The 23064-nt window shown below is 43.2% G+C and overlaps 5 protein-coding genes and 1 pseudogene across 15 annotated transcripts; 4 read left to right on the top strand and 2 right to left on the bottom strand.

The window, feature by feature from the left end:
• The first annotated feature begins 8 nt into the window (after positions 1-8).
• On the top strand, positions 9-5557 carry LOC103994003 (PWWP domain-containing protein 1). 4 transcript variants are annotated; one of them, XM_065119625.1, is made up of 3 exons: positions 9-137; positions 222-4767; positions 5186-5557. In XM_065119625.1, exon 2 carries the CDS (start codon positions 308-310, stop codon positions 4505-4507), a length of 4200 nt encoding a protein of 1399 aa, XP_064975697.1. In that variant the 5' UTR covers positions 9-137; positions 222-307; the 3' UTR covers positions 4508-4767; positions 5186-5557. The 4 variants fall into 4 exon arrangements, with proteins under 4 accessions (XP_064975697.1, XP_064975698.1, XP_064975699.1 ...); XM_065119626.1 differs by having other exon boundaries at positions 10-137; positions 219-4767; XM_065119627.1 differs by having other exon boundaries at positions 11-137; positions 276-4767.
• Positions 5558-7613: 2056 nt separating this feature from the next.
• LOC135618603 (dof zinc finger protein DOF5.6-like) lies at positions 7614-9483 on the bottom strand. 4 transcript variants are annotated; one of them, XM_065119618.1, is made up of 2 exons: positions 9215-9483; positions 7614-8447 (listed from the first exon to the last, which is right to left on the bottom strand). In XM_065119618.1, the coding sequence occupies exon 2, from the start codon at positions 8442-8444 to the stop codon at positions 7689-7691; it is 756 nt and encodes a 251-aa protein (XP_064975690.1). In that variant the 5' UTR covers positions 8445-8447; positions 9215-9483; the 3' UTR covers positions 7614-7688. The 4 variants fall into 4 exon arrangements, with proteins under 4 accessions (XP_064975690.1, XP_064975687.1, XP_064975688.1 ...); XM_065119615.1 differs by having other exon boundaries at positions 7614-9010; positions 9215-9481; XM_065119616.1 differs by having other exon boundaries at positions 7614-8508; positions 9215-9481.
• Positions 9484-10932: 1449 nt separating this feature from the next.
• LOC135618604 (uncharacterized) lies at positions 10933-13164 on the top strand. Its single transcript, XM_065119623.1, has 2 exons — positions 10933-11067; positions 12771-13164. The coding sequence occupies exon 2, from the start codon at positions 12782-12784 to the stop codon at positions 12947-12949; it is 168 nt and encodes a 55-aa protein (XP_064975695.1). The 5' UTR covers positions 10933-11067; positions 12771-12781; the 3' UTR covers positions 12950-13164.
• On the top strand, positions 10941-19318 carry LOC135585915 (large ribosomal subunit protein uL29-like). 4 transcript variants are annotated; one of them, XR_010489063.1, is made up of 6 exons: positions 14804-15207; positions 15283-15454; positions 15529-15664; positions 15751-15907; positions 16630-16772; positions 19013-19318. XR_010489063.1 is itself a non-coding variant. In XM_065119621.1 (5 exons), exons 2-5 carry the CDS (start codon positions 15451-15453, stop codon positions 19115-19117), a joined length of 402 nt encoding a protein of 133 aa, XP_064975693.1. In that variant the 5' UTR covers positions 14804-15207; positions 15283-15450; the 3' UTR covers positions 19118-19318. The 4 variants fall into 4 exon arrangements, 3 of the variants coding, with proteins under 3 accessions (XP_064975692.1, XP_064975693.1, XP_064975691.1); XM_065119621.1 differs by lacking the exon at positions 16630-16772; XM_065119620.1 differs by lacking the exons at positions 14804-15207; positions 16630-16772; positions 19013-19318 and adding an exon at positions 10941-11067 and having other exon boundaries at positions 15751-16111.
• Positions 13559-14521, bottom strand: LOC135618602 (protein CANDIDATE G-PROTEIN COUPLED RECEPTOR 7-like; annotated as a pseudogene). The gene has a single exon (XR_010489062.1). The product of XR_010489062.1 is annotated as a protein CANDIDATE G-PROTEIN COUPLED RECEPTOR 7-like (transcript).
• A 681-nt stretch (positions 19319-19999) lies between the features above and the next one.
• Positions 20000-22269, top strand: LOC103994009 (caffeoylshikimate esterase). Its single transcript, XM_009414261.3, has 9 exons — positions 20000-20201; positions 20282-20314; positions 20395-20488; positions 20566-20598; positions 20680-20826; positions 20916-21046; positions 21157-21294; positions 21389-21487; positions 21824-22269. The coding sequence occupies exons 1-9, from the start codon at positions 20199-20201 to the stop codon at positions 22130-22132; spliced, it is 987 nt and encodes a 328-aa protein (XP_009412536.2). The 5' UTR covers positions 20000-20198; the 3' UTR covers positions 22133-22269.
• Positions 22270-23064: the final 795 nt, after the last annotated feature.

The following is a 23064-nucleotide window of genomic DNA, read 5'->3' as shown; positions in this document are numbered from 1 at the left end:
TCCGATAGGGACGAGCATTCGACACCTGGAAACGTTTCCTCCTCTCTCTTCGACTCGACCTCCCTCTCCACCCCCCCTCCTCCTCTCCTAATCTCTCCAAAGATCGATCTGTTGCACGTCGACGCCACCAAATGCAGGTAATTCTCCCCAGAGATCCTCCTTGATCTTCGTCTCTTCGTTTTCCGTATGTAATTCTAGGGTTTCGCGATGTGTTCAAGAAGTTGTTGGGATTTCCGTTTCGATATCAATCGGTTAGGTGACTTGTGAAACGGCAGAGGGAAGGATCTTCCAAGGATTCTCTTATCCGATGACCTCCAACTCGGCGATGGAGGACATCGGAGGCCTTGACCTGAACGTGGCTGGAGATGCCGGGGAAGATGGTGATGGAGGTTGTTTGGCTGGTACAGGCGACGGGGATTCGATTCCACGGGAGGCGGGAAATGCTCCATCTGGTGATCAAGATGCGATGATGAATGCCGCGGAGGACACAAGTGTTGCGGACACCGGTGGCCGGGGGCTTGAGATTCCTCGTGGAGCGAATGAAGCTGGGTTACAGATCATGGGGTGTGGTGGTGCTGCCGAAGTTGGGGAAGAGATGCAAAACGATGCAAAAGATGAGGGGAGTAACAGTTGCCTGGGTCACGGATTCAAAGGTGATCGGAATCCTGAAAGCAATGTGGTAGAAGAGACAGGGAACTCAACTGCAGAGGTTGAGACCGTGCCAGACAAGTTTGGGCCGGCGGAGTCTGTAAACACCAGCAATGAAGTTGAATCTACCAAAAAATTTGAGTCTTCTTTCGTGGAGAAACCAAACTCAGAGAATGATCTGATGACTCGAAATTTGGTTAAGAGCGTGATTCCTGCTACTGAAGATGAAGCAGACGAAAGTCGTTTGGTAGCCGAAGATGAATCTGGAGGTCACGTCAGGAAACGATCAGAAGTTATGGAGACACAAATTGTTATTGAGTCTGCAAAAACAATGGATGCCCTTGATCTCAACGAGGTTGAAGGCGTCAAAGATCTTTTCATTGACATCAATGCAAATGTTGATGGAGAAAAGGATAATGGATTAAAGAATGAAAATGGCGTTGTGCTTGTGGGGGAAGTTATATCTCACGAAGAGAAGGAACAGACTACATCAAATGCTGCAATCTGCTGTGACTCAGTGGGCGGACATATTTTGAGTGAAGATGACTCACGTTGTTCTCATGACCTTTCAGTTGGTGCAAAGCATGCAGAATGTGCTGAAGAAAATCTAGCAACATTAGCATCTGCTGATTTTGATGTGGATAAAGTCAAAAGATTGGTGGATGCATCAGATCCAGGAGCTATTCAGGTCGAAGTTTCAGAGAGCAGCAACCAAACTGCGGCCAGAAAAGGACATTCATCTTGTACAGATAAGAAGTTTATCACGGTTGGATGGCTACAGCCTGAAAAGGGTACTGTGGATTATGTAAGCGGTGAAAGACAAAAGAGATCTTGCGATGATGAGAAGTCGGAAGCCGTTTTTGTAAATGTAGGATGTCTATCAGGGAGCAAATCTTCCATGAATCAAACAGGGGTGGAAGCTGATAATTTGGAGCATGTGGCAGATCAGGGGAATGTAAAAGGTGGGGCTGTGGAGATCAGTGACAAAAGTGAACCTACTAGATGTGGTGTATCATGTCCGGAGAATGTGAGTCATGTGACCAAGCATGATTTTGTTGATGGACATATTGATGCTACAGAGATTGACCTGGAATCTGATGCATTGGATGCAGGATGTGCAATGATGGCTGCTGAAGCTGATCCACCAGTTGCTTTTGTCAAGGTGGACACTGAAAGCTTGGAGGGAACACCTGATGGGGGAAGAGCCCAGGTTGATGTCATAGAGATGAGCAGTGGAATCAATCTCCCTGGGCATAGTCTATCTATTGCGAAGCAGAATAAAAGTTTTCCGAATGAGGTGGTGAACCATACTGTAGCTGATAGTCATCTTCATGCAACGGAAGGTGTTCTTGGACCTGGAACCACTGATCAGAATGAAGCAATGATTCTCAAGTCTTCTGTTATAACTAGTGAAAGGGTGGATGTCCTTACTTGGGAGGTCAATCAGGACAAGGAGTCACAGGAGTTGGATGGGAAAACTGTGGTGGGTGAGTTGTCGATGCTGGATAATGATCAAGGCAGCTCGTCTGTCTTGGAGTTTCCTCTTGTGCCCCGGGAGAGTTCAGTGAATGCTAGTCCTGATGTAGATGCAAATGATGACCAGGAGATGGTGGTTGATGGACAGGAGAACTCGAAGGGAACAGATAAGCAAACTGTTAAACATGCGGCTGCAAGACCTGGAATTTCCATCAAGGATAAGGACCAGCGTGCTTTGCACCACGTGCCTTATAAAGATGAGGATGGTTTCTCCACATCTGATCTGGTTTGGGGTAAAGTCAAGAGTCATCCTTGGTGGCCTGGTCAAATCTGTGATGCATCAGATGCATCAGATTTAGCATTAAAATACCAAAAAAAGGACAATTTTCTTGTGGCCTATTTCGGGGACAAAACATTTGCTTGGTGTGATGTCTCTCAGCTAAAGCATTTTGAGACATTTTTTTCACAAATGGAAAAGCAGAGTAGCTCAGATGTGTTTGTGGGTGCTGTACGAGGTGCATTAGATGAGCTTTCTAGGCGCATAGGCTTGGGCATGACTTGTTTTTGTTTCCCTCAAGCAGCTAATGCCGGCATTAGTTACCAAAAGGTTGAGAATTCTGGCATTCGTGAGGGTAGCAATGGCTACACTTTTGACAGGTCTGCTATCTTAAGCTATTTTCAGCCTGGCAGACTTCTTGGTTATGTAAAGACTTTAGCTAAGTTTTCCAGTGGGAGGACTAATAAACTGGAGCTTGTGATGGCTAATGCACAGTTGAATGCATTTTACAGGTCTAAGGGCTATCCTAAACTTTCTTCTTTCCAGTTTGACGACGATTTAACTGAGAGCTGCACCGATATTCCACAATCTAAATCTGATAGGATTTATGAAGTAACCATTGAACAATCAAATCCTACACTCTCAGATTTAGTGTACGGAAAACGGAAATCAAGAGAAAGAGGGAGTTACTCCAATAATCAAAAGTATATATTGGAGGATGGCAAAAAACAAAAGAGCTTGTCTGAGCTGATGAAAGCTGAATATTGTCAGTTTGCAAATGGTGCAAAAATTGAGTCTGGTATGAGAGATGTTGAATCAGTTCCAATTTCTTCTAGCAAGAAGCACAAGGTTACGGATTCTGATTCATCTGATTCGGGGAGTGGTAAGAAAAAGAGGCTTGACTCATTAGGAGATCTGGAAATTAAGCAACCATCGCCAGCTATTAGCAGTTCTTTTAAGATTGGAGAATGCATCCGTCGTGTTGCAAGCCAGTTGACTGGGTCTTCACCTATTCTCAAAAGTCATAATGAAACATCCATGAAGAATGTCTCCAAGAATGATAATATATTTGATATGTTTGTTTCTGATGGCTTTAGCCATAATATTAAGCAGAGTCCAAAACTTAGGATAGACATTTCAGAGGATTACTCTTCTCCAGATGAAATGTTGTCACAGTTACGCATAGTTGGAAGAAATCCAATAAAAGGATACAGTTTTTTGTCTACTATAATTAGTTTCTTCACTGAATTCAGGGACTATTGTGTTTCTAGTTCTGCATGTCAAAAGAAACATCCTGAGAAATCTGGGGTAAGAAGGTGTAGGAAAAGGAAAGTCGACATTCAATCAGCTTTTTCTGAGATGACAGAACTCGATCACATGCAGGACTCTTATTGGTCTGACTTGGTTTCTTACGACAGCCCTGCCAGAAGTAAAGAAGCTCATACTCGCAGTCAAAGAAAGAGGAGGGGAACTTCAGGAAAAACATCTACTCCTACACTGGTCTCCATTCTGCAAGGTACAGAACATCTACAAGTTGGAACAGTAAGTCCAAATGTGAGGCAAACTCCACCAACAGATAGGTCAGTAATCAGCATAGAGGAGAAGATAGTTGAGGAGTGCACACCAACTGCATTGATTTTAAATTTTAGTGGATCAAAGTCTCTTCCTTCTGAAACTGATCTGATTAGGGTTTTCAGTCGTTATGGACCCCTAAAGGAAGCAGCAACAGAAGTTCAACGAAGGAACAATCGTGTGAAAGTAGTCTTTAAGAGGCGTGCTGATGCAGAAATCGCTTTCAGTAGTGCAGGGAAGTATAGCATTTTTGGTCCATCACTTCTTAGTTATCGACTTAGATATTTGCCATCAACACCCGATACTTCTCCAGCGACCAAGCTACCAGACAAAAGGGACTCATTACTAGTAGAAAGTGGCAACTTGGACATTCCAGATAATCTACATTCATCAATATCCAGTGCTCCTAACACCAATCTCCAAGACAAAAGTGATGCCACACTCACAGAGAGTAGCAACACAAGTATTCCTGGTGACCTTCATTCATCAAAGTCCAACTCTTCTCAGGACACAAATCTCCGAATCAAAAAGTGATGCATTACAGACAGAGAACAGCAACACAAATGTTCTCAGTAAACCTCATCCATCAATGTCCCATGCTTTGCCCAACACCAATTTACAAGGCAAATGTGATACACTACTCTCATAGATGGTAGCGATGCCAACCAACCCAATAACCTCCGTGTGCCAATAAGTTGTGGCATCAGCCAAGGAAGAGGGTGTCTTGATTCTAATCCAGACACCAAACCCAGAAGACAAATGTGATGCGACACATGGCAACATGGACATTTCAGGTAATCTTCATCTATTGGCACCTGGTGCTTCTCACAGTTGATGTGTTTTCTTAACTGCATTTAATTTGGGGTTAAAATAACTAAACTATCCAAATGTGGGAAAGTAAATTTAACCCTTTTTTTAGCACTGTGCTACCTAACTAATTGGATCATATGGGTTAGCAACGAAAATGAGAGATTGTTATTTGAATCCACATTTTACGTGGGTTCTTTTATCCTAGATTATCTCGGTTAAACTCGTTTGCCTGGTTTACCTCAATGATTAGTTTAACCCTCCTTAGCCACGAAACCAAACACAGCCTTAGAAATTTAGATGTTCCCTCTTCACTTGGTTCGTTTGTAACCTATTATTAGTAGGTGTTTTGTTTACACAGTGTTGAGATTCTGATGTTTATGCAAATCTATGCTTTTCTTTCAGAACAAGCAGAGACAGAGAGGGTAATTGTCTTGGGTACTATGCAAGTTAGAAGTGAAGCATTAACTTCCAAAAGTTGGTGAGGTGGATGAGCAAGCTGGCTAGATCATCTCCCAAGGGTTTCTTGTTGATATGCCATTAAGGTACTTCCATTTTTTTCTTGATTTGTCTCAAAAATTAGGTTGGAGAAATTCAAGTGCATGTTGTACAAAGATGTAAGGTGACCTTAGTACAAAGAGGGTTCTCCATTGGAGTTCATAATAATCAAACATTACTTTAGTCTTTTGGAGTTCATAATAATCAACATGAGAATGTCTAATTGACTCGATTGTTGTCTAAGTGGTCATCGTGATATAAATGTTCTTCTGCTCCGCATACGTTGGAAGCTGCTGTCTTGATCCTGTCTTATGCATATTAGTGGTTTTCTGGGAAAAATGCCATTGTTCTTATACGGTTCTTTGTGACATCGACATGGGAGGGATTGGCGGAATGTTAATGCACTTTAATATTTCTTTATTCCGAAATGCATCCTAACCAACCATGGCTTAGCAGTGTGTATTAAGTGAAATTTACATAGTTGTAGTCGTCTCATACTTTTGTATTCGTGTTATCGAGGAGTAATGCCATGCATACATTATTGTTCTTCTTCTAATAACTCGGCTAAGGAACTGTATTGTTCACCCTTTAGGAGTGTATGCCAAACAAATAAGCTATCTATCTATGTGTCCTTGTAAGAAAAGAGAACTTTAGGAGCCATCTTTAATTCCCAGTAAGAAAAGATGATGGATTGGCTTTGTTTAGATATAACATGTCATTCGTTTATATCATTATGGACTATGGTGTATTTTTAATCTCATCAAATTATATATTTTATATTGTCATCGAAATGCTGACATATTGCTTCCAGTCCTGCTTAATATATCTAAGATTCTGAAGCTCCAACAAAAAGGAATCCTCGTCATTACCGGTGAGCAAAGGTTTCATTTGTCCTGAACGAGGTACTATCATGTGAGAATATGAAGGACAACTTAATTCATCTTTAAGTATCGAGAACATAAACTCATCTCATCTACAGGCTGAAGCTTTTAGATGAACTAACAGTGATGAATGACACCTAGAAGGTACCTAAAGCTGGTACGAACTTCCAAGGCACTTGGAGCAATTTGTTACTTACCATCGTAATTCCCTTAAAAGATCGTCTATTCTATTCTAACATACATAAAATTCATTCTCTTAGGGAAAAAAAAAGAATAGCATTGCGTAACACCGTCAATGTTAGATCATTGATAATCAACGTAAAACTATGTTAGATCTCATTAATACAGATCTTCATCGATTTCAATATAGAGCTAGATCGTCACTCAAAAGTGACGCGATGCACTTTCACCATCTAAGTATCCCGAATGTGGTGCATAGTAGGTGGTGAGGGTTCTCTCATTGTTTTAGACTAATAAGAATAAAGTAGTTAATCCTAGAATATAGAAACACTTTTAGAGAAAAGATTAAAATTGATAAATATTATGATAAAAAAATAAAATAAATATTATTTATTTATAAGAGACTATAGGAGTAGAGAAAAAATCTTAAAAATATGAGTATAGGAATTGTTGTTGTTGATAAGGATCATACGAATAATGTTATAGATGTAAAAAGACTTGAAAAGAGAATTATAGTTCTACAATTTATATGCCTCGCAAGTCAGATTGAATAATCAAACCAAAAGTGAATTTTGAGAAAACTTAAATGGGAATGTTTATAATAAAAAAAACTTATAATTATTGAAGATTTATAATTATCATTCGAGGAATGATAATTATTTGAGATACAGGAAAACCTAAAATTTTTTTAACAAAATCTATAAATAAAGATTTAAGTGCTCTCAACTTAATTAAAAATATATATATATTTTTATATTTCTCAATGAAATAGTTGATTTTAAATAATTAAAAAAATATAATTTTATTATTGTTATTGTTCCTTAAGGAAAAAAGCGCAGGCTACTAAACACCAAGTTTCTCCGAATGCTTAATGTCACCATCATGCTTAGGTGGCATGCAAGGAAGAGGGTGTCGACAACTTAGATTAGCTGTGCCTCTGTTCTATATCTGCGGGTTACGAAACAAAAGGTTAATCCCATCGCTTTCGTTTCCACGGAGAAAGCAGACCAGCGTGATGAGAGCGGCAATCATGAAGAGAATTTTTTGGGAACACCACCACCCACTTCTTCTTTCGAGAGCTGTTCATTAATACTGCAACTGTCCTTCTCTTGCTCGACGAATGACCAGTTTCCTTTGCCCACAAAGAACTAGTGTTTCTTTCCGTAAAGCATGCGTATGATGCTGCTGCCACCAACAATAATGCAGCCACGGGGACTGCAAACTGATGACGATCGATGTCTCGGTTTTCCTGCATGCTTTTTAGGTCACCACTCTCACAATAACATCAAGAACATTGAAGGAGACCACAAGTTTTCATCATACAGATGTATTATCTATAGTTGTGCACCTCACAGCATGGAGCTATTGATCAGTCCATGCAAGGAAGAACCCACAGCACCATTCCAACAATCCCTTGCCGAATCCATGCTTCCTTCCTGCCACGAGAGACCTGTGAACGCTTTGGTATCCCCTCCTCCATCCATGGCTTCGCACGATCCTTGGCCGGTTGTTGCACCACCCAGTCCTCCGTTTTCCCCACCAATCTCCTCCAGCCTGCCATTGACTCCGTACCCATGGTAAAGGTGGTTTAACCCGATTGGTCTTGTGATGTCAAGAAATCCATGCCCGAGGGTGTCAAGAAAACCATTTGTTGGGGCCGGAGCAGATAACGCCGGATTAAGGTTGTGGCTATTGTCATCCAGGCCAAACTGCACCATGGGTGGCTGCTTTTGAAGCCTAAAAGTGAGGTCACTTGGGTCATATGTAAGAGGTGGATGGATGAGAGTAGGGAGAAGTGGGGTGGATGTGAGGTCTAGTTCTTGCGCCTTCTTTGAGTAGTAAGATGATGATGAGGAGGAGGAGGAGGAGGAAGACCTCTTGTTCTTCCTGCAGCCACCTCCCACAGGGACGTTCCTGAGAGAGCCTCCCAGGGTCCAGTACCTCCTGCACCCCTTGCAGAAGTATCTGGGCTGGGAGAGGCTATAGTTGTTGTAGTAACAGAACTTGGTGTTGGTGGAGGCACATCTGGGGCATTTCAGGTCTCGCTCCGGGTGAGGCCTCAGCCTCCTCTCCTGTTGCTGCTGGATCAATCCATGGCCAGCCATTGCCTATGGGTGCACAGAAGAAGAAGAAGAAGAAGAAGAAGAAGAAGAAGAAGAAGAAGAAGACCTGAAATCAACACACACCAGCAGTATAAATTAGGTTTTGAGTTCACAATTTACGGATCCTATCATATGTTGTTCGTGAAGAGATCAACACAATCCAAAAAGGATGCACAAAATCAGATAGAACTTTTGACATGGGAAATATAAGATCTAGAATGAAACCCAAGTCTGATCTTACAGTCGATGTGTTGTAGCAAAGAAGGAAGGAAAAGTGCATGTGGTCATATAACTAGAACAAAAGAAGAGTCATCAGAACTAAAAGAATGATCGAATTAGATGTCACTCTGAGCAGTGCAGATTTTATAGGAAATTGTCTGTAACAATTTCCAGTGCAGAATTCCTCTCAGAAAACAAATAGAGGCCTTTTCTGAAAGGATTTCTGTTTCAGGATGGAAGTAAGGTGAGGGGGTGTATGTGCAAACCCTAAAAACCAGCTCAAGATCTTTCGAATCATCCAAATGGAAAGAGGAGAGAGAAGTACACCCACAGATAGCTGCTGCTGAGACCTGAGAAGGTTAAAGCGAAAGAGAGATGATGGCCTTCACTCAAGAAAGATACAGAGAAACACATGATGAGAAATCATTTTCTCCATGCGTTGGAATATCTATACACAAAGAAAAGCAAATCATGCGCTAGTACTGAAAATTTTCAGCTTGGAATGGGAGTATCACTAGCTAAGGAGATTACAGGTCTCAGGCAGTAAGACGAACCTTCAATCCAAGCAATGAAAAATGAGAAGAGCTGGAGATCAGTTAAGAGCTTTAGAAATCTCTATGCATGCAGCAGAAACGACCTGTGAGAGATCAAGACAGGCAGCAGCCACTCCAGCAGGTGCCTCTCTCTCTCTCTCTCTCTCTCTCTCTCTCTCTCTCTCTCTCTCTCTCTCTCTCTCTCGCCGGGAGATGGCAGTGGGCGCAATAGAGAGGAGAAGAGCCAACTCCGCCGGTGCACTCGCTAATAAATGAGATAGAGAGACGCAGAGGGAGGAATGATTGGGCTTCGCACAAACTATGAGAGTGTTTGCCTGACACGCAGACAAAGGATTGGCATTGGAAGGAGGCGCAAGAAATTAAATGGTTTGATGTGATTGGATTCGCACACACGTCGGGCATGTGAGAGAACACGTCACCCAAGGAACGTTCCCTGGGTGATTCGACCAAACAAAAGCGGCAGCGGGGATGGGGCACGCGCGGGCGAGGGCCCCACCCAGCTTGACGCGTAGCGCGCAAACGTAACGCTCCCGGGCCCCACCGCGCTGGCCACCACATGTTACGGCTAATTATAAACGCTGTTGGTCCCCGGGCGTCCTCGAGACACGTGCCACACGTGGAGGCCACTTCAACGTTCCCAAGTATACTTGGCGTTTGCGCTTCGAGAGGCACTCCCCAAATCCAACTCACGTGATGGTCGTCGTGGCTGTCCACTATTTGGATTCAGATCGAAAGTGAGTCAACCTGAATCAAATTCAATGGACACGCCGTGCACGGCTTAATCGCCATTGGATCGCGGGCCGGGCGGAACGCGCTTGGCATTCCGCGGGGTGGCATTCGTGGCGTAAGCCGCGACGGAAGCTGCGACACGATGATTGATGATAGCAATCGTTGTCCGTTTCTCTTCTCGGGGATGCAATGGATGGATGTTGATTGGTGAGGACTCCGAGCGGATGATTCTGGACAGACAAAAGCTTCGTGTGCATGCATCTGTGGACGCCAGTTGCGACTTGAGGAATGACTTAAGTCGCTGCGCGGGCGCCTCTCCGCTGCCGTTTCCCCCACTCTTCCACCAACCCGCATTCTCGGGATGGACGACGAAAATGAGAGCACGAGTTCGGCCGCGGCTGGTAAACCATCGAGGCAACAGACGAATCATTACCGTTGAATTCGAAAGTTCGCGCATCTCTTAAAGCAATGGGGTCGGGATCCGGGACGAGTCGTGGGGTTGGCCCGGGTGGGGCCCAGGCTGATGGGCATCCGGGCTTGATCGGTGGTGTGGGACCCACACGTGGTAAACGACGTTGCCAAGTGAACTACGTCCGGTCGCGCGGCGGAAACGGACGACGACGGCGTCATACGGATGGTCGCACCACCTTATCGTCTGTGCCGGTTATTAATTGCTCCCCATCCGGATCCAGTAAAGCATACGTCAACGAAGCTGCGTCGCTCTGTTTCCGCCGATTTCAAACAAATTGCCCTTTACTACCATATTACTAAATATAATATTTTAAGTAAATAAATATTTTTAGTTATATTTATAATATGGTAAATATATTTTTGGTATGAAAGAAGGGATGGAACTGACGTCATGACAATTGCCGGTGGCGTGAAACGGATCGGGTTTGCTGAAGAGATGGGCCGGATCCCGAATGGTTTTGGTTTGATCCAGATCAGATCCGTTAAAAGGGGCGGAGCCAGTAATGTGCCTTTCGAGAATCCGGCCCGTCGTCGAGGTCAAGTTCGCAGGCCGGTTCGTCGTCGCGAAGCAGTGGAGGAGGAGAGGCAGTGGCGGCGGCCATCACCGGCGTTCCTCTGCTTTTGTCTCGTCGCCTTCTTCTCTGCACGATCCGGTGAGATTTGTCTTGTTTTGTAAATCAAATTCCTAGTTTCTGTTTCTTGCTTTCTTTCTTTTTTTGCTTCCTTCCTTTTGTTTCTTTTCTCCGAGGGAAAATAGGGGTCATTTCATCCGATTTAGGAAAATATGGGAAACGGGAGAATTGATAGCATATCGATGTTCTTGATTCATTGAACTTTTATTGTGGCGTTGATGCTGTTGATGGTCAGTGGTCTTTCGAGGGTTTCAAATTTAGGCTTCTTTCTAGAAACCTTTGAATCGAGGAACGAAGCACTTTGTGGCTTTTGACGAGATGATCATTGCATGGGTTCGAGTTCTGACACTCAAGATGTTTGATGAAATGAACCCGGCAATACTAACTCCAGTGTTTGAATGGTCGAGACAAACTCTTTCCCCTCTCTTTCTTTAGTTAGGGCAACCTAGGACTGACCACTCTCTCTCTCTCTCTCTCTCTCTTCTCTTCGTTGTTGCTTTTCTCTTCTTTCTCTTTTTATTGTGTTCTTCTTCTTCCCTTCCATCAAACCGGTAAGCGGCTGTAAAATTTGGCTAATATGAGGTTGAAATGGCAGATTCAATCCTATTTCTAGCGAGTTCAATTGATTTTGAAGTTGGAATGGAATTGGTAGACTGCAAGGCAGAGCTTTAACGCACTGAAACTATAAGCTAATTGTTATGGTTTGAAGGGCTAATTATATATTACCCATGTAATTAGCTATCTATAGCATCCCGATTCCTATACTTTCAAAAGTTATATTGAAATCTCTATACATACGAAAGTGAAATATTTAACTCTGTTGTTCTAATCAAACTACTCTCTCTTGATTTTTAATTATGTAAAAATATCTTTTTAATCCTATATAGGGATCTCAATGTTTTGTTTTCGTAAGTATAAAGATTCTAATATAATTTTTAAAAATATAGAGATTGAAATGCTAAAGATAACTAATTATAAAGGATAATATGTAATTAGCCCTCTTCAACTCAACCACTCCAAGACAAAGCCCCATTGTTTAGTTGTTTTGGTGAGGCAACCAAAGATAAGGAACAAAAACACTCTCGGTATATTGTGATAATGGAAGAGGACAATCCTAAAACACGCTCATATTTTATTAGCTTCTCTTGAAGTTATTAGGACGAGAGGTATAGAACTGTAGAAATCTGTAGCTGTTGTGTGCAAATTCAAAGCATCGTCAAAATAAATGATAATATTGGTTGAATTTAGGTTTCAGTACATCTTTGGGGTTTACCGTCATTGTTATAGTAGGGTTTTAAAGCACAAGTACCAGCTAAAATGATGAAGCTGCATGAGATGAATTCGTAATTGCATTTTTAAGTTCATTTCAAGTCTTTTTTTTTTTTCCGGATAACCAGTAGATGTATCAGTCTTTTTCATGTTTAGATGGTCCAATTGACTTACTTTGATTCTTAAGCAACTTGATCATATTATATGGAAGTCAATAGGGAAGGATTCATTCATTTGGAGTGCTCTCCTCCGCAGCCTCCAATTCATTTTTGATATTAATGCCTTGTTGACAATATTAAGAACAACACTATGTCTTGTAGTCATTCTTTGATATCTATCTTGTATCCTTGTGTTTCCCAATTCTTTTTTGCTTTCTTAAGTATTATCAGAGCGTTACTTTATCCTTTATCCTTTTCTTTGGAGGTTGATATATGTTTTTGATATCTAAATTACAGTGTGATTAAAAATGGGGATAATAAGGAGAAGTTTCTCTTTTCTACTGGGAACTGGTTGTGGTATTTACATTGCGCAGAATTACAATGTCCCAGACGTAAAGAAGCTCTTCGATACATACGTTTTCGTTGCCAAACACATTGAAGAATCCTACAGGAAGCCTAAGAAAGATGAAGATTAATCATGCTTACAACTCTTTATCTCTTGATTGGCCCCATTTTGGCAGAACGACACTTTACTCTTCCTTTAAACCTTCATGCAGCAGCTTATTCGGTTCAATCTCTCCTCTGTTTTAGTCATTTATGGCAATTTTGTGGGGATTAATTTGCTGTTTTCGGGCTTAGCTCAGGTAAAACACATTTTGATGATGCAACTGCAAACTGCCTCCTTATCGTGCGTTTAGTTGTTAGTATTGATTTGTGTATATATTTTCAAAAGTTACATTGAGATTCTTATACTTACGAAAATGAAATATATAATCTTGTTGCTCCAATAAATTTTTTTTTTCTCGTTTGATTCTTTCACTTTCATAAGTATAGAGATCCTAATATAGATGTAGGAATTGAAATATTAAATATAATTTAGAAATAAGAGAGCTTATTCTAGATTTTTACATTCCTGAAGTCTTGATAAGAGAAATGCAATTAACCAGGTGAATAATTATTAATCTTGTGATCCATAAGTTACAGATGCTTCATATCCATATAAATAGAAGACAAATGGATGCTTCGCAGCCATATAAATAGAAGACAAATATAAGATAACTCAGATGCTTAAATAAAAGAAGATATAGATGAAACGTCCAAAATTATAACTAAAGCGTTTTATCCATATTACAACATTCCCATACAGGCATACTGGGAATTCACTGTCATTCAAAGCTCGATTTCTTCGTCGCGAAGCACCATCTCCGCGGCCTCTTCCTCTTCGTCATCGAGCGCAAAGTAGTGGTTCTTCTCCACCGGCCTAAACATGTAAAACATGAAGATGTAGAAGGCGAGGCTCGCTGTCTCTTCGGCTGCCACGCTGAGCCACCGATACTTGTAAGACGTGATCGTCTTCAGCGCGTACACCACAACCCTCGTGAAGTACAGATACCCGATCACCACAATGTAGAACTGCCGGAAAAGAGTGAGCTTGGCAACGTTTCTCGCGGCCTTCCCGTCCGTCTTTGAAGTCTCGCGCAGCGATCTGATTGACCAGATGATGGGGAACAGGATGGCGCAGCAGCAGATGACATCGATGAGGAGGAGGACCCGATTTCAGGAGACCCAGTCCCGGATGAAGGGTCCGGTCTCGCCTATCACGACCGACGCGATGTTGGCGACGACCTGGAGCGGGATCACGATCATGAGCACCTCTTCTCTCGCTCCTGGAGGAAGGGCTTGAGGAAGGACCATCCGGTGCCGATGAGGACGATGACGGTGAACAAGAGGACGCCTTTCAGGAACTGGAAGAGGTAGAAGAGGACGTCCCACCCGTGGGGGGTGCCGGTCTGGCGGAAGTAGTGCTGGTCCTCGGCGGCAAAGATGAGGTTGAGAGCCTTGGTGAAGAGGAGACCGGCCATGAGGTGGTGGAGCCGGTGGGCGGCGAGGCGGTTCTTGAAAAGGGCGAGGTGGATCCACACGACGAAGAAGGCGGCATAGGCGGCGGCGAAGAAGGTGTACAGGGAGGGAACGGGGGACTGGCCGACGGAGAGGTAGTCACGGGAACCATCGGGACGGGTGTTGTACATCTCGGTGCGGACGGACATGGTGACCGCGGTCTCTGGGGCGCAGTTGGCGAAGAAGAGGCTGTACTCGTCCGGGTGGGAGATGGGGAAGGAGCGGTTTAATGCGGCTGAGGGCGCCGGGGAGAGTTCATCGAAGGTGAAGAGGAGGCGGACGTAGGAGCTATGGAGGACGCATCCAGGATTGGGGCTAGGCTTAGTGTCAGAGTAGGTGCTGCGGCCATGCCGGGAATCGTAAGCCGCCTGGATGAGGCTCTCGTCGGAGGGGAGGAAGAAGCCATGGAGGGAGTGGTCGGGGGCGCCGAGGGTGGAGGAGATGGAGACGTCGGAAACAGCAACGGCCACCTCGCCACGCCGGGTAAAGCCGAACTTCTCGAACAGGATGATCGCCCGGAAGTCGGAGGAGATCTTTAGGTTCTAATCTCCGCCATACACGAAGAGATCGAAGCGAGTACGGTGAGGAAGAGGAGCAGGACAATATGAGGCCGCAGAGATCCCGCCATGGCGACCGAACCTGAATCCTTGGGGCGACGTCGGCGGGGTATTATCGAAACAGAGGACGGGGAGTCGGTGGGCCGGCCATCGCCTTCACGCTTAAGCCTGTCCGTTAGATTAACTTTAAGATGGGTGACGATTTTAGTACAGGAATTCTCGCCGGAATGCATTCCAGCAACCCAATCAGCCAATACGCCATCACAATGACTTCGTGGGTAAGGTTCAAATTTAAGCAGCCTACGTTTTACAAGTATACGCCATCTGATCAAGAATCGTATCTCCTTTCGTAGACCCAGTCGAAGTATGTAGCCCTATGTAATGCCCAATTTAGGCCCAATAAACACAATCGACGGCGGGGATCTCGCGGCTAGGGTCTCAAAGGGGCTTGCGCCGCTGTATGGGTTTAGGGGCTCGGTCGATCCGGCGAAGAGCCGCGGAGAAGAAGACATCCCGATCCAATGGGTAAGAAAAAGATCTCTGTGAATTCCTTTTCTTGGTTGCACTGCTTGGATCTGAACGCCGATACCCTGTCGCAGGGAGGATTAAGGTTCACGAGCTCCGGGGGAAGACTAAGGCGGAGCTGCATAACCAGCTCAAGGACCTCACGAACGAGCTCAGCCTCCTCCGCGTCGCCAAGGTCACTGGCGGTGCTCCCAACAAGCTCTCCAAGATGTAAGTCGATGCATCTCCTTATCCCTTAATCGACCGCGTCCGTGGAGCTCTCGTTGTGCTCTCTGGTCTCATCTTTCGTTTCGCAGCAAGGTGGTGAGGCTGTTGATTGCGCGGGTGCTGACGGTCACCTCGCAGAAGCAGAAGGCAACGCTGAGGGAGGCATACAAGAAGAAGACGCACATCCCGCTCGACCTCAGGCCTAAAAGGACTCGTGCGATCCGCTGTCGCCTTTCCAAGTATCAGGTAATGCTCGCAGTAGCTACCTTATATCTTCGGGATAATGGCTTAGCCTTTGATCGTCTTTACAGCGCCGCGCCATGTAGGTTATATGGTGTGAAAAAGGTGAGTGATATGAATGTGGGCAGAGTAGAAGAGTGATCATATACTCGTTGGTGCTACTTTGTATCTTAGAAAAGAGCAATAACCTTTCAGATAAGGAGGTGATCACGATTTATTCGAATTGCTACTGAGGCATCTGATCCTTTGGTGTCAATCACGTAGCACAAGTTTAGATGTTAGCAATTTTCTCAAGATCTTGTATCGAGCATTGGCTTGCTGAAACCGCAACATATGCAAATATCAACTTCTTCTTTCATTTCGTGTTATGGTGCCTGATAGGGAAAGTATTTGGACCAATGACCATTCAACATGTGGATATTGATGTGGTAGCCTAGTCAACCTCGAGGACAAGACTTATCTTCCTTTTGTCTACCCATGTGGACGTGAGTTTAAAGCAACAGTTGTAGGCTACCTCCGCCCTTGTTTCTTACATTGACAAAAAGACAAATTGAGGCAAACGGTCAAGGGTTGTCTTCCTATGAAATATTTTATAGAATATTTTATACATTCATTATTAGGTATAAAAGCTCGCTTTTAACATAGTTATCAGGAGGGATCACTTTTTATCACTCATATTATCACACTCACTTAATTGGGGTTGCTAACTTGGGCATTGGAGGGATCAGGTTGAGAAACTTCTTCCAACCTCGATCTTTGTGCAGGTGGCAAAGCTCGACGTTTCCACCTCAGAGGCACCTCGGCTATCCCTATGCACATAGGCCAGAACATGTCGAGCTGTCCAGGACATCAATGATATTTTCCTATAACGGTGCCTCTATATGTTCTACTCTTTTTTGCTATTGGTCATTCCTACCAAAACATTTATTTAATGAAAGTGTAACTGCCAAACAAGGTTTTCTGGTGATCACTTGATTCCTTTATCTAGTTTTCCATCCTCATCAATTAGTTTATATGTTTGTGTAGCTTGAACCTTTGACTACATGGTTGTGCATAAAGTGTCATGCTGATCTGCATAGGCTGGCACGGGTTAACATGGACTCTGCATTGAGCCATGCTGGCAGTGCTGACAAATGGGCAAGTCAATTTTGGTCACGTGTTAGTTGGCATAGTATTGTGGTGATTGGTAAAGTGGGGAATTCGTGTGCCCTCATGTCATTAAATGACAAACTAGTGTAGATTGGTGCCAACATGTAACTTTTTCACATGTTATATTACTGGTGGTTGGTTATTGGTGACATGGAATGCATACTATGTCTTGTGGGCACAAATGGATATCTAGGAGTGTATTAGACTCTTCAGTGCTTAAATATAGTAAAGGTTGCGATTAGTGTCATTTATGATGTGGAGAAGGGTTAGATGATGAAAAGAGAAGGTAACCGTGGCCTAATAGTGTAAGAGAGGATGCCATGTTTAACATTTATGATCTTCATTATGGTACTACCTAACTTAAAGATATGGTGTGACTTGAGTAGGTGAGGGACATGGATCTTTCACTTGTAAAAATACTCTTAACAGTAAGGAAAGGAATTAAAGAATATAAATGTATGATGTTATATGGAAAATACACTTGGTTTATTCTTCTCAGTGTAGTTCCTATTGATGAGTAAATTTTTGTTTAACAATTGATCTGCAACTGTTTAATAATAGTTGTAGAGCAAACTAGTTCCATGTCAACAAGATGTGAAGTTCCAACAACATTGTAAATGTTGGAACACCTCGATTAGTATTACAGCGGAGGTGGACAAGACTAAGGTTGACTTATAAGGGTATAATGAGTGTACTATTATCAACTTCAGTTTAAGCATTTTGACTAGTGGTTTGGGTCAAACGAAGTTAATAGACCAGTTAGCCCATCATGCTCGAGCCATGGCGTTTGGTATCAAAGTCGATCTAGTATTTGGGTATGATGAGGGGACTCGAGTAGGAAAGAACTATCCGCGGATGGAATCAAAGGACTCATCACGGCGTAGAGCCACAATTGGACTACGCCTCACATGCATCATGCTAGAGTTTGACCTAAGCTATGCTAGGCCTTGACGAGAATGTCAAGCCCTTGAGTGAGGAAAATTGTCACACCTCGATTAGTCCCACGTCGGAGTGGTTAAAGACTAAGAGCTTATAAGAGTCTGATGAGTATACTATTATCAACTTTAGTTTAAGTATTTTGGCTAATGGTTTGGAGGTAACAAAGTTGATAGACTAGTTAGCTCATCAGGCTTGAGTCATGACAAATGTATCGGTGGGTGTCTAATAGATCTAGTTATTGGTGGCCTGAGAGGGTTTCTTGCCCAAGTTCGCCGCTCTTCAATTTCTTCTCACGTTTTTTTATGTAGTTTTGGCCTTTGGCATGATTTCTACCTCAGGCGCCTTAGTTGATTTATGGTTTTTGAGAAACCCTAAACCCTAAACATGATTGAACTTCATAACATACAGGATATAATTTGTGGTTGCACCTAGTTAGTCTTGGAAATTACAGTTTCTCCTAAGACCAATAGGGAGCTACCAGGAATAGCAGAAAGATATTTGTGCTTGGATCAAACAAGATCAGTGTATGTCCACCAATATGGTACATCATGCTTCGTACACTGATGAGACAAAAAAAAAATTTAATATTTTGGACTGACTGTTAAAGATAAAGAACCGGTAAAAGTGGTACAATGTCATATAAGCTGTAAATTTAGTTGCATGACAGTCATATTTGCACCGGTAAAAGTGGTACTTTTCAATCCTAGATTCTTTAATGCAAGTCATATTTGCACTAGGTTGCAGCTAATGGAGACTAGATGTTTTTTAAGATATCCTTGTTATCAGACTGATATTATTGTTATCTCGCATCGTAGTTTAGATGAAGCGTATATACCATGTGGTTATCTTCATGTTAAGCTGATTCAGATGCTATTATGGTTACGGCAGAAAGACGGTTTCTCCAATCGTAATTTGACAACCGACACAAATCCAGTCTTTCCTTCTTCATTTGGCAGTGTAATGATTTTTATTCAAGCACTAATGGCATACATCGACTGAAAATTTTGTTTGTTCCGATCGCAGGATGCCTTGAAGACAGAACATCAGAAGAAAAAGGAGATGTACTTCCAGGAGGTATGCAATCAAAGCCTGGATCGAATTAAGGTCTGGTCTAGTCCAAGTTCTTAATTGTCGTCTGTGATGCTTTCTTTTAATTCAATGGAGTAGTTTATAGGAGTGATTTAGGTCTTGAACCATAAAATTGTTTTATGGTGGAACATCATTTATTGTTGTTATTACTGCTCTGCTTCCTGCAAGTTGAGTTGTTGACTTTCGAGTAAAGAATGAATGGTTTGCCTCATCCTCAAGATCATGAGGATGCTGTGGTTATTCTTTCGTGCCATCTTCGAGTTCAAGCCAAGAAGTCAGCGTCACCAAATTGATGAGATACGTAGCGATTAAGCTACCGTCTTTGGACCAACCAAGTCGTATATCGTGAAATAGTTGGCCGTAGACTTTGCTACCAATACAAAAGTGACGGTTGACATGAACTTTAATTACTTGAAATGCCAACTCGTTCCGTCTGTTGGGTTGACAGATAACCTCCGAGTTCGAATGCCAACTCGATCCATCTTCAACCACAACAACATTGACCTCGGTTGAAGGGCACATTAGCTGAAGGTTGGATGGTCGACTTGACTTCCTAAGACGCCAACGGTCGTCTTGCCTGACCCGATAAGCCATGCCATCATGAGCGTTGGGATATTAAGCCATTCCAAGCAGGCGGCAAACTGAGTAGAACAGATCGACACTTGGATTTGCCATATGGTTCGTTGATGCTACGACGTGAAGTGGAAATCCCGACTCGAATGCGTGACGTCTACACGTCGGAAAGAGTTGTCAACCAACAACTTGCCTCTATTATTTCCCGTTCCATTCGGACACGTCTTCGTTCCCCGTGTCAATTCCATCTCCGCCACCCATTCTTGAACCGACGGCGATGGACAAGTCTGCCAACGCCTTGACCCACGGAAACTTTGACTGCTTCTCCATGGATCGATCATCTCCTTGATCCCCGTGCTGGCATCCCGATGTCAAAGTACGCTACTTGATAGCCAAGGAATGCTAAGTGATGCAGATAAAGGCCTCATCGCCCCCAGCTCATTCATAGTTTACACACAGCGTAGTTAAGGGACTAGAATAATTCCCTCAAGGGTTTCCCCTATCCTCTCTGTCGTCTTTACCGATCGGAGCACCTCCTTTCCCTGCCATGGTACGTTCTTCTTCTCTCCCACCGTCTTTTGTACGTTGTTTTCTTTGGTTAGTATGTGATCTTTTTGTGGTGGGTCACAGGATCCAGGTGTCGACGGTATCATGTACGAAGAGGTTAGCAATTGGTGATCAGAGTTCTCTCTTTCTTCTTTGATTTTACCTTTGGTTTTGCTCATGCGTTCGTATGATTCCAGGAGTTCATCAACAACTCTCGTGGACTGAAGCTTTTCACCTGCAGATGGCTGCCGGAGAAGAAAGAACCCAAAGCCTTAGTCTTCCTGTGCCATGGTACGTACGCCAACCATGGCCTTATAACCTCTGCGTTCTTCTCCTCCTCATATGCTTTCCTACCTTTTCTCTTCCAGGCTATGCCATGGAGTGCAGCATATCCATGAGAGGTAACAGTATTAGCTGCATGCCTTTTGATTCAAAGTTCTTGTTGGATCAAAGATCGTTGATGGCTTATGTATTGGATTCAGACACTGGAACTCGGCTGGCGAAGGCAGGTTATGCAGTTCACGGGATAGACTACGAAGGCCATGGCAAGTCCTCTGGGTTGCAGGGCTACATCCCGAGCTTTAAGAATCTGGTCGAGGACTGCTCCGAACACTTCACCAGCGTTTGCGGTACGTATGAACTCCATAAGCTAAAGCTACCATCGATTCGCTTCAAGTTTCCTCCTACTTCTTCTGCCCATCTTGATCGTACTTGTTAGAGCGAAGCGAGAACAAGAAGAAAGCAAGGTATCTCCTGGGAGAGTCGATGGGAGGCGCCGTGGTCCTCCTCCTCCACAGAAGGGAACCACCCTATTGGAACGGTGCTGTTTTGGTTGCTCCCATGTGCAAGGTTAACTCTTTGTCTTCTTCCTCCATCTCTTCCAATCCATAATGCCCGTCAATCATACTGTTATTGCAGCCCTTTCTTAATACAATCTCTCTCTCTCTCTTTTACTTTAGATTGCTGATGAGATGAAGCCACATCCTGTCGTCATCAGCACTCTGACGAAACTGTGTAACGTCATACCAACATGGAGAATAGTTCCTACCAAAGACATTATAGATATCGGCTTCAAAGTTCCTGAAAAGAGAGAGGAGGTAGTAAAGGATGCATGCATGCACCCGATTTGGATTGTGTACGCACGTTATTCCGGTCTAAGACTCGGTTATTGTCTGCCTTTTTTTGCATTAGATTCGATCTAATCCATACTGCTACAAGGGAAGGCCACGACTCAAGACCGCTCATGAAGTCCTCATGGTTAGCTTGGACATCGAGAAGAACCTAAACCAGGTAATTAATCTTTCTTTCCGTCAACGTCTCTGTCTTCAATTTATGGCTGTCTCTTGATATGTATGTTCTTCTCTGTTTCGTTTTCTTCATCCACTATTTTGCTCCAGCTGTGGTCGACTATAGCGATCGATCACTTGATGAAGGTCAAGCTAAATAGCAACTAAACGCGTTCATAAGGCGGAATAGAATAGCTTGCTACAGTACTAACCTCAAGAAAAAGTCCTTGTAAATGAAAGAAACCTTAAAAATTAGGGTTTGGTTTCATCTCTGCATGCAAAAAGTAGCATCTTCTGCATGCAGCGATTAATGAGAGAGGTGTGCTGCTGCTTTCTGCAGGTTTCACTGCCGTTCTTGGTGGTGCATGGCGGGGATGACATTGTGACGGATCCATCCGTCAGTAGACTGCTCTACGAAACAGCGTCGAGCGAGGACAAAACGCTGAAGCTCTACCCTGGGATGTGGCATGCGCTCACGTCCGCCGAACCCCCAGCCAACATCGACCTCGTCTTCGCCGACATTGTCGCTTGGCTTGACAGGAGGACGGCCGCAGAGGGCTCGAGATCGGAGATGGAACAGAAGTCGAAGCACGAGGAGCAGCAGCTCTTCCATGCGCAGGCCAAGCAGTCCCCAATCGCATCGTTGTGAGTTGCGGTGGGAATCTAAGCATCACCTGTACATTAGACTGATAAATAAGGGGTGCATAATCTGTTTGCGATCGTCTCCTATGGGCTTAGCAACTTCACAGAACCATCATCGAACACAAGAATCTAACTGTTCCTTCATGGCGTTATGATCGAAGTTGGGAACAGCAACACGCATTGTTGGGTCTTTTCCTCTATTTATTCCTGAAAAGGACGGACGTACAACCATTGACGTCCTCAACCATCAGCTGAAAGCTAAACGCAAAGCATGAGCCATGAGCTTATATAGACACTCTACCTTCTCATGTTTGGATCTGTATGTCTATAGAATACAATTTCCAAGGAGGCGAATGTTAAGGTCGAAAATGAGAAATATTCATGCAACAGAAATTATTCTTTGGAATAATCTTTTCTAACTGATGTTTTACTTATGAAAACAATAATATAATGGTCATATCAACACCTATAATTATTTTCTAAATCTAAATTATGTTAATTGGATATAATCATTTACACAATTAAATGAAACCAATGTATGTGAAATATGTATCAGCCAATTTAATAGATAAGGACTTAATAATATCGTCATGAGTTCAAAATATACTTTCATCCGTTATGATTGATTGATGTTAACAATCTAATATTTATAACTAATTGACGAAAACATTAATATTATTATTGTATATTGTTTTGGTTGTTTGATTTAGGATTGTTACTTGCATGGTCGAGGTCGGTTAAGAAAAGCGATTATAAATTTCTCTTGACTTTGATCATGATCATGCTATGCTCAGCCTATTAATGTGGTTACAACTTGATCAATTCGATCATGTTGAGATATCGAACATATATTATTCACATGGTGTCGGACGCGTATCATTCGCGAGAGTCTGAGGTGTTGAACACATGTTGAGGTATCAAACATGTATTGTTCGTATG

This window comes from Musa acuminata, chromosome BXJ2-8 (genome assembly GCF_036884655.1).
Source record: "Musa acuminata AAA Group cultivar baxijiao chromosome BXJ2-8, Cavendish_Baxijiao_AAA, whole genome shotgun sequence".
Lineage (NCBI taxonomy): Eukaryota > Viridiplantae > Streptophyta > Magnoliopsida > Zingiberales > Musaceae > Musa > Musa acuminata.
Note: the sequence above shows the minus strand (reverse complement) of the source record. Positions and strands in the feature narration are given on the sequence as shown.

What these genes read in the sequence shown, in the direction of transcription:
- LOC135618603 (XM_065119618.1), bottom strand. Translation starts at nt 8,444, where the DNA reads ATGGCTGGCCATGGATTGATCCAGCAGCAACAGGAGAGGAGGCTGAGG.
- LOC135585915 (XM_065119620.1), top strand. An exon ending in CCCAACAAGCTCTCCAAGAT is followed by an intron (nt 15,665 to 15,750) that starts GTAAGTCGATGC and finishes TTCGTTTCGCAG; the next exon opens with CAAGGTGGTGAGGCTGTTGA.
- LOC135618604 (XM_065119623.1), top strand. Translation starts at nt 12,782, where the DNA reads ATGGGGATAATAAGGAGAAGTTTCTCTTTTCTACTGGGAACTGGTTGT.
- LOC103994009 (XM_009414261.3), top strand. An exon ending in ACACTTCACCAGCGTTTGCG is followed by an intron (nt 20,827 to 20,915) that starts GTACGTATGAAC and finishes CGTACTTGTTAG; the next exon opens with AGCGAAGCGAGAACAAGAAG. An exon ending in TCGAGAAGAACCTAAACCAG is followed by an intron (nt 21,488 to 21,823) that starts GTAATTAATCTT and finishes TGCTTTCTGCAG; the next exon opens with GTTTCACTGCCGTTCTTGGT.